The sequence below is a fragment of the Quercus lobata genome, chromosome 8 (assembly GCF_001633185.2).
Source record: "Quercus lobata isolate SW786 chromosome 8, ValleyOak3.0 Primary Assembly, whole genome shotgun sequence".
NCBI lineage: Eukaryota > Viridiplantae > Streptophyta > Magnoliopsida > Fagales > Fagaceae > Quercus > Quercus lobata.
The window spans coordinates 31,527,218-31,537,636 of record NC_044911.1 but is presented as its reverse complement, the minus strand read 5'-3'; the positions used below and the strand labels follow the sequence as shown (position 1 = coordinate 31,537,636).

At 33.9% G+C, this 10,419-nt stretch overlaps 1 protein-coding gene across 1 annotated transcript; it reads right to left on the bottom strand.

The window, feature by feature from the left end:
• Positions 1-2,710: 2,710 nt before the first annotated feature.
• On the bottom strand, positions 2,711-9,845 carry LOC115958048 (condensin complex subunit 2). The gene is made up of 13 exons (XM_031076409.1): positions 9,463-9,845; positions 8,623-8,724; positions 8,075-8,192; positions 7,434-7,507; positions 7,302-7,362; positions 7,019-7,219; positions 6,642-6,922; positions 6,377-6,515; positions 6,022-6,278; positions 5,891-5,921; positions 5,525-5,664; positions 5,171-5,281; positions 2,711-3,132 (listed from the first exon to the last, which is right to left on the bottom strand). Exons 1-13 carry the CDS (start codon positions 9,706-9,708, stop codon positions 2,941-2,943), a joined length of 1,953 nt encoding a protein of 650 aa, XP_030932269.1. The 5' UTR covers positions 9,709-9,845; the 3' UTR covers positions 2,711-2,940.
• Positions 9,846-10,419: the final 574 nt, after the last annotated feature.

Genomic DNA, 10,419 nt, shown 5'->3' with positions numbered 1-10,419 from the left:
GAAACTCTAGAGAAAAACAAGATTGACTCATCCACAATCTTCACATAAAGACTATTCAAATTCCTCTACTCTCTTCTTCTCCATTGTTACATCCTTGAGAGGTACATTACCAAAACATTTTTTCACCATACCCATATTTGTGAGAAGGTTGTTTGGTGCTTTGGGAAGCAGTTAAGAAAATACCAATTTCATATTGGTTGATGCTATGGTCAGTAGCGGAATCTGGTAAGTTAAAGAAGAAATAGGTCGGCGTAACCTCGTTAGAGTAGGAGCTTGGAGGGCTTAGGTACACTGAGTAAATTAGGCTTGGAGGGTCTTCTGCTGTTTATCTATCCCAACTACATTCTTTAGTGGATTATTTACTGCTTAGAGGGCAGCGGAGAGGTTTTACGCCGAGGGTTTCGGTTTCTTCTTCGATAACACATCGTGTGTTGTCCTTGTATTTGCATCTCTCTTCCCTTAATCTTTGCCATTTAATTTCTGCTATGGATGTGATTTTATTTTGTTTAGATTGTTCATCAATTCTATATTAAACTTATGTTCATATTCCGCACATTAATTGTTTGATATTAAGCTTGAATTGATAATTTGTAAATTGAGGATTTAAACGTTCAAGATGTTTTATACACTTATTGAACATTCAAGATAGAATCTATTTTATGATTAAAAAAATTTACAATTAAAAGACTTTTGAAATTAATTAATTTTTTTTAATTTATTGGATACGATGTATCTTAAATTACTTCTATTAAACTCCATCCTTTATGGCATCATTAAAAAGAAAACCTATATAGATAGGTACTAAGATATTATTTGAAACTATCATAATGAACTAATATATTACACATGGTACGGATCTAACTGTAACATTATATGCAATAAAATTAAAATTGGGCCTATAGTTATCTTCTCTTTGCAAAAAAATGTTAAATTCTCATTAATTATGATAGTTCACTTTTAGGTAAAATAGAAACTCTTTAAAATTCTATTTCAAAAAATTTCTAGAACATTGAATTTTATTTTAATTATTTTAATCATCTATCATAATAATTTTATATTGTAAAAGAATAAAATTTATACATTACATACAATCATTACTCTAGTTACCTTCTAAATGATGGAGGATATGAGAATGCGATTTGTAGATCTACTATCAAGATAACATAGATTAGATTGGTGGTGAATAGTACCTTTAATTGCAGTTGAGTATTGTGTAAAGTCATCACTATAGAATAACCCACGCCAGGATGTGTTATGTGGAACCAATAATATGAAAGAAGAAAAATTTTTCTAACCCATTATATTGAACCAAAAATTACTTATTTTAATTCATTTTCAAGTTATACATTTTTTTTTAACTCAAGTCATACACCTTTAAGCAAAATAAATACCTTTAAGCAACTAATATTATAGATAAAATAAAACAGTTCTTGCATTTGACTGTGTTTTAAACAATTTTTTATTTTACAGAATAATGACCAATCCTATTGATGGGAGTCCATCAAAATAGAAAATGGAACAACTCTTCACAGGAAAATTATACTGTACACATTTTTTAGAATGTACCATATCAGTGTTAAAATAATTATTGTCTTATTTATATAAAATAGATAAACGATTAGACTTTGATAGTTATGGCACAAAAAGGAAAAAATGTGTATCGTAGAATGACTTTTCCCATTATAGTGGAACCCTCGGTAGCCTATTTCGTACCCTCACTTTATTGAATGACTTAGCATTAAGGTTGAAAATACATATCTTTACATGTGCCACCTAGTAATCTAAAACTAGATTACAAAATTGAACCCTCCTTTCAGAAGTTTTTACTGTCTCCGAGTCCGAGAGGAAGCCAAATGTCTAAAATATATAAATATATATATATATATATATATATATTTATATTTATATATTTTTTTTATTAAATTACTAACTGGACCCAATTGAATTTGCTAAACAACTTAACCCAACGAATAATAATAATAATAATAAAGATTTGTTAAACCTAACCACGGATTTGATACTGGTACAACTTTGAGGTGCCTCCCTAAAACGAAGGTATCAGAAACTAAAGGGATAAATCATGTTTTCAACAATATTCAGGCAATAATTGTGTACACCACTGAACAAACAATTTTTCCAACAACTTCAGCGATAATTGTGGAAATATTATTGTTGCTGAAAAATGTATTCAAGTACTTGGTAAGCAGCTTGTGAAAACAACAGTTGCCCACTCCTATTTGCATTTTTAATATTTGGGGACTTCTATTATTGTAGTCAATTCATTAGAGTTTCACAATCAATGATGCAGATTTCAGCAAAGATGCCATGTTTGACAATTTTGAACATCAACTACTAAGCTCTAGAAACAAAACAAAAACGATTTAAATGTGACTGGAAATTCTTACTGTAAATGTGCATGCGGCAAGAAAAATACTTGTTTCTTTCTTTTCTTTTTTCTTTCTAATAGATACTTGTCAAATCTTCCATGACAACTCAAGAAGATATGCTAAGAACATGGGAAGATTACTACATGGATCAGTGAGTTGCACATTTTTCATACAAAAATGCTCAAACAAAAGCTGATCAACTAATTTTTTTTTTTTTTTTTTTTTTTTTTTTTTTGTAGATTAGGTTATAGGTGTGTAGAAGCAGTGGTCTGTTCAGAACAGTTTATTTAGCTGAAACTGAAAACTTTTTACTGAAACTATTGTAGAAAAAAAGCTAAAAACTAACTGAAATCTGAATAGTATAATAGAACCCATAAATAGTATCAAAAAGTACAACAGAACCCATAAATAATAACAAAAATAAGCTAAAAACTCTAATAAGCTTTAGCTTTCATCACTTCCCAAACACATTATACTTGCTACACATTTTCCACAGCAGAGTACAATAAACTATGTGCAAGATACTGCTCTAGACTGTCCCACTTGCATATCATTATGAGGAAAGGTGTATACTGAGATCATCCAAATTGGAGTTGCCATGAATTCTCAACCCATGCTCGTTAGCCAAATGTAAGAGGCATATAAAACACAAATGAGGGGAGATATCACTAATAGTTGCAGCAGCTTTGCAGTCAGTAGGAAAGCTGGCCAAGATCTGCCTGAATGATGCCACTTCTTGTAGACCCTTTTCAAGATAGAAATATATGAATTAGCATTTACCTTTTCAAAATACCAGATATAAATATATGCACACCATGAGAATGCATTTAGAGACGCTTAAAATGAAGATACAAAGCAACTTGGAGAAATATGAAAGAATAACAGTGTCTTAATATTGTTCAATTGATGCAATATCATAGAAATGTTTTGACTGTCAACTTAAAATAGTAATCAACAATCAATCCAAAGCATGTTGATTCATTAAGATTTCTACTTCAAGCCTTACCAATGGTAAGTGGCTTTGGCTTTATGTCACTGAAAGGGACTCACGGTGGAGGAAGGTAATTGATAGCAAAATCGTGCTCTAATGTTGTCAAACCCCTTATGCGGTTGGCTTATAGAAGTATATTAGAAGTGGTTGGGATAAATTTGCCTCTTAGACATGCATTGAGATGGGGGACAGCTCTAAAGTTTTGTTTTGGAAAGATCATTGGACTAGCGATGGAAGTCTCAAAGAAACATATCCTGAATTATTCTGATTTGCTAGAGATAGAGATGCCCTTGTTTTGGATTAGATGGACTAAGTAAATGGTTAACTGCAGTGGAATCTACTCTTCTTTAGAGAAACTCAAGGTTGAGAGAGAATCAGTTGAACATTTTTTGATGATTTGTATGCGGTAGAGTTCACCCAATGGCAAGGTGATGGATTGGTGTGGCTCCCTTCACCAAAGAAGGGATTTCAAAGTTTAAGAAAATCATTGAGCGCTCCAATGATTTTCCCATCACAATTTTTTTTTTTTTTTATAATGAGTTTCTGCCCTAGAGATAGTGTCCCTAGAAAGGTTAAGTGGTGGATTTTGGAAAAGAAATGAGTTCCTCAAGTATATTAACTTGGACAAGAGCTTTGTAACTCAATTGGTTGGAACTTCTTAATGTTTTCAATGAAGACATCCAGAGTTTAAATCCCCCACTATGGGCTATGGTGTTTGGTTTGTTTGGAGTGAACTGGGTTTTGCCACAATCTGTAGTGGGGCTTCTAGCATGTTGACAAGGTAGAGTTGGTCATCATCGAAATGGGTATATATGGTTGATTGTTCCCCATTGCTTATCGTGGTGTCTTTGGAGGGAGAGAAATAGTAAGTGCTTTGAAGATACGGAGAGATCCATATCAGACCTAAAGCTATTTTTCTTTAGAACTTTAATGGATTGGTTGGCTGCTTTGCGTAACCAATAATTTTTATCTTTTTTTGATTTCCTAGATTCTTGGAATTTTTGTTCTTGATTGTTTAACCCCTTGTACACTCCCTGTGTACTAGGGTGTTCCCCTTTTTGATATCAATAAACTGATTACTTATCCAAAAAAAAAAAAAAAAAATCCCCCACTGGCCCACCCCCAATTCTGTAATCATCAAAATTAAGGATATGTATGACAGAGTTGTAATTAGCGTGAGAATAAGTGGAAGAATAACAAATGAGTTTCCTATCACTATAGGTTTGCATCAAGAATCAACATTAAGTCCATATCTCTTTGCTTTAGTGATGGATGAACTCACTAAACCAACTCAAGAGGAAGTCTCTTGATGTATGCTTTTTGAAGATCATTTAGTTTTAGTGGATGGAACTAGAAGTGGAGTTAAATTCAAGCTAGAAATTTGGCAAGAAAATGTAGAGTAAGACTTTTGATTAAGTAGGATTACGATGGGTGTTTCTACGTTCAATTCTTTGCAAGCAAGATTTACTTGATTTTTTACTTTCCTTGCTAGTTCCTTTTTAGTTCTTATTTTTCTGTAGCACACTGCCTGTGTGTTTTTATTTTCATTGTATTGTTCTCTTTTATTTATCAATGAAGTTAATTACTTTTCAGAAAATAAAGAATGGTTTTGAAATGAAAAAATTAATTGCCATGTGGACAAAGTGAAAACCATCACGTTCATATGTTTGTCAGTTTATTAAACAAAAATCCTGAACAAGCTCTTTCTGTGCTTTAAAGAATTTATGGAAGGAACATTGTAAATAACATAAGATAATTGCATATGTGCTACAAGGCAAAACTATTATCATACCTGAGGACACATACTAGGAGATTCTTGTATATGGTCCCAAAGAGTTTCTTTCAGTGCCTGGACATCAACTTGCTTAGAAGTTTTGTCATACTGGACCTCAACTTTATTTACCTGTATTGTTTAGATAAAGGAAGCAAATCATAAGCTCCAACTACAAATGTTCCCACTATATGCTTATTGTGTTTAACCTAACAATTTGAATTAGTCTGAAAATAATGGCAAATTTGTATGTTAATGCATAAACTCATGTTTTAAAACCAATCCAATTCATAGGAAGTCCTAACTCCAAGGTTCAGACACATTCACAAATGCAAGTGCTAAAACAAAATTATGCAGCGATGAAAAGAAGACAACCTGGCGAGGTTGAGAAACAAGTGTGCTGGAGTCCTCTACATCACTATGGTCATTTCCGTCATCATATTGGCCACCAAACGCACTATCATCATCCCAGGATGGCAGAGGCCCATAATCATCCCATTGTTGCCTTGATACATCTGAAGAATATAAGGACGCTTAAGATCATATTATAAATTATATAATATATATATAACGGAAACAGCAACTATTTAATCTAATAACTAATGAAACCCCAAATGCATATTATAACAATTTATTCTAAATATCATGTGCACATTTTATCAAAATGTGGAGAAAATACAAGGACCACAAGACAATAAACATTGAAAAAGATATTTTTATTGCAAAGACAGAAAATTTTACCTGAGCATTTTCTTCCCTTCCCCCCAAGACACTGCAGCAAATTATGCATTCAACAATGTTAAAATAAAATGAAAACATAACATTTCAACAGCAAACCATGTTCTAGTTGTATGATTGGCAACAAGAATTACCTTTACATTCGGGAGAAGAAATAACTTCACAAGATCTTCTGGTTGATAATGGCAATCTTCAGGAAGTTTTATATTAGAAGGTGCTCTATTTCCAGGCAGTAGTAACGACTTGGGATTTTTGGGAGGAGCAAAGACATCTGGCATGACTTCATCCAATGCTTTTGTGAAATCAACATCAGATTCTGCTTGTTTCTTATTTCTTGGACGCTTGGTTATTACTGTTGATTCATTTTTTGCAGCAGGATCATCCTCTAAACCTTCAAAACAGATTCCATGATACAATACCATTAGAAAAGGTACTAAAATGTATAAGCTGATTGATGCAATAACTTGGAACTAGTCTCCGGAACCCTACCTTTAGATTTTTTGTACTTCCAATGATCAGGACCTGCCCAAGCATTTTGTTTAGTCAATCCCAGACTTAAGAACAGATAACCATCAACTTTCTCAAATCTGTCATCCATATTAGGTTCGAAAGAAAATGGTTCATTTTCCTACAAAATTCAACACAAGATATCATCAAACAGAACCATGCTTTATTTCCTCAAAAGATAAAGAGAAAATCAAAGAATATATATGACTGCCCAAAACCAATTATATGGGTAGACTTTAGCAAACACCTCATGATAACTTGGATTAGTTGATTCCGCATAAATGGGGCCCTCATCAGCCACACTTGCTTGGTCATCATGATCATAATTCCAGGTCCCACAATTGTCAAATGCATCACCAACAAAATCAGGTTCATAAGCTACATCAACATTTTCTGCTGATTTCTGGCCAGAGGAATAGAGATCAGATGGCCTTCTATTATCTTCATCAAATTGATTGACTATGTCTCTCAGAGTTGGCGAAATTTCTTCCTCTCTTCGCATGTTCAATACCATCTGTTCAACATATTCTGTAAATAGACCAAGAACACAGTTGTTTTTGGAACTGAATTCTTCTATTATAAAGTAAAGACCAGAAACACCATATATGAAAAAAAGCAACAAACCTCTGGCAAAAGATAGATCAATTGTATCAGATTTATCATGCTGATTTTCACATGATGTGCACTTCCCTGGTATTTCAAGTGAATCAAAAAGCACCCTACATCCACCATATACTCCAAGATTATTCATTAAAAGACCCTTGGCTCCACCTTCATCAAATTGTGCAGAGGTCTGATGATAAAGTGGATCGACTGCAAATGCAACTGAAAAAACAATGGCAATTCATTATAATCTCAAAATTACATTCCACACTAGTAACAGAGACAGCACAGGATGTGTGATCACCATCAAACTTCTTTACATTAAGAGCCTCGAAAGATGATTCCAGTGTTGATAAAGGGGACAACTGCATGTTTTTACTAATGTTAGTATATATTTTTCTGAAATAATCCATTAAATGGTAAGAGAACTATCAACCTTTCTCTCTGTCTCTTTCTTGGAATGACCTCCCTCTTGTCCAATGTCAACATTGGCATCATCCTCAGTAGCATCTGGAATTACAAAAAAGAATCAGAAGACTCACAAAACTTAAAGGGTATAAATTCAAATGTGAAACACAGTGACACACATCAGCAACATAAAAATTAATCTTACAACATGAAGTTATTATACTTACAGTCCACAGCATGCATATGATAGTAACTTTTAATTTATAGGTAAGTTACACTCATATCCAATGGATTTGAACCCAATACATCACCCTCCATCTTGCCTTTACAAGGAGAGGAGGAGGTGCTGTATGAGCTAGAGCTCATTGGCACATATGACAGCAAGACTTACAAAATATGCATAATTTTGCCATCTAAAGGCCAAGAAAGTCATTTTTGTTTATTCCTTTTATAATTTGAAAAAGTGTGAAGGTCACCATGCCTCAACTTGAATATCCTTTACATTTCTTACAACCCTCAAGTGTCAATAGACAAAAATGATGAAAAAAACTACAATCTTCAGTATGTTTAAGTTTTAACAACCCCCTCCCCAATGGCCACACACACACATACACACCCAAAAAGAAAACAGAAACAAAATGGCCGATCTCTAAGGTTACATCACCAAACCTTGTTCATTTTCTTGACCTGCTCTGTTCATCCCACCAAGGACCTTATATGCCTCTGAATGCACTGAATCCACCCTTAAAGAGTAAATCTTAACTCCAGCTTCAAGAGTGCAACTTGCCTAAACAAATAAGAAATTAATTAATACTTGCAGCATATGCAAAAGAGCACTGGGAATGTTAAATCAACAGTTTTAGAATCATCACTTGCTCAACAACTATAAAAAGCCAAATTACTCTTTAATATATAGAATGATATAGTCTTATAATATTACCTACGTCAATTCCTATAAAGCTTAAAACAACCACATCACACTACAAGACCTAATTTCTAACCAGATTTAAAGGCGCATCTTGTTGCCCCACCCTCACTTAAATCATCATTCTCCCAATCCAAAATTTGTTTCACATAAAATCCAAGTTCTAGTCACTATCCAATAGTATTTGTCTTAACATCCAACTAATGTTTCAGCTCAAGAATTTTTTGCAGCAATCAGCTGCTAAAAGACCTGCATTGTCTACCACATAATCCACAAAAATCACAACACGTACCTTTTGAAAGTTCGTCTCAGCATCATCTTCTTCCTCAACCTTTATAACTTCTGTTAAATGGTCTATCAAATTCAGCTCCCAAGTGTTCTTCTGATTAATTTTCTGCACGCCAAAAAAATAAAATAAAAACAAAAAATCAATAAATTCATAATAAAGCACAAAAATTTAAGTACCCAGAAAAAGAAAATCACTTCAAAATTCACATTCTACCAAGCATGACTATATATTCAATTGCTTTAAAAATCTTATATTAAAGTTATACTCTTTTTCTTTCTATGGTTGTTTTCCGCTAACACTTAACTTCTAGTTCAAAATAAACAGGAACATATAGTTTAAGAAGACAATCGTAAAGAGAGAGAGAGAGAGAGAGAGAGAGAGAGAATACAAATAATTTTGCTGAAAAGTTTCACGCAATAGTGGTGAAAAAAAAAATCAAATTTATATATAAAAGCAGTAAAATTCAAGCGCAAACAAATACGGACAAAATATCTTTTGAATTCACATTATACAAAGCATGATTATATATGTGATTCTCTTTTTCAAGAGAAATTAAATTTCTTATAGTTAAACTTGATTCTTTCTCTCAGCGGTTATTTTCTACCGAAATTAAACAAGTACATTGTTTTAAACAGAGAGAATTCTCATCAAAATTCATAATTTACGAAACATGATATTATATTTAAATATCTTTATTAAAAAAGAAACCTAATTTCTTACAATTCAGTATATTTGTCATTTTTTTTTTCTATCAGTGTTTACTTTTCACTAAAAATCAAACTTTTAATTCAAAATTAAAGAGAGAGAAAAACGGTAGAGCAAGCAAGAGAGAGTTATACAGACATTTTCACTGGCGAGTTTGATGCAATTGCGGAAGAGATCGAGGATCTGATGCTTGCCGAGGAGTTTATCGGGATCGGAGGCGCCACGTGGAGGCGGAGAGACGACGGAGATGCGACGGACCTTGGCTGCGCGGGCGGCTCGGGCCTGGGCGCGCTCGAGGTGGTCGTCGTTGGAGCCGAGGAAGAAGGGGCTGGTGGGCGATTGGAGGAGCCTTTGTTTGGGGTTTGGGCTTAGGGTTTCGGCCATTGTTAAATTGAAAAGCTTTTTGGAAATGGAAGTGCTTTTAATTTGTATTGTATTTGTAGGGATTGCTGATTGCTGAGACTGAGAGAGCGAGAAGTGTGATTCTCTCTCTCTCTCTCTCTCTCTCTCTCTCTCTCTCTCTGGGTTTTGGAATTTTTGTGAATGAGAGAAGAAATGATATTTCCCTCTAGTTTAATATTTTGAAATTTTAGGGGTGCAGGTTCTAAACGACATGCCGCTTTAAAGTAAACAAACTAAAACTGCAGGCCAACGCCTTGGATGCTCATGCTGTCCATTTCACCCAATTCATTGTTCAAATTTTAAATAACATAACAATATGTACAATTTTAGATTTGTAAAATTTAGTCTGAATTGTGAATAGATGAAGTAGGCGGGTGGGGAGGATTCTTTTGGAGTATCAAGGGTTCTTTTTACGTTTCTTTTTCTAAGAAGGAAGTCAGGTCTGGCGCTTCGCAAAATGGTCTTCAAAGTACCATTTTGCCGCGGCTAGTTTGTGCGCAAACGTTGAGTCCAAGCCCAAGGGAAGACGCTGCAAAGTGGACTTATCCTCTGTTTCTGCCGCAGAATGAACTTTTTTCCAGTTTCTATCACAAAAGGAACTTTTCTCTAGTTTCTATCGCAGGACTGACTTTTCTGCTATGCGGTAAAACTTTCTACTGTGCAATAAAACCGTCTATTGTGCAATAAAGTTTT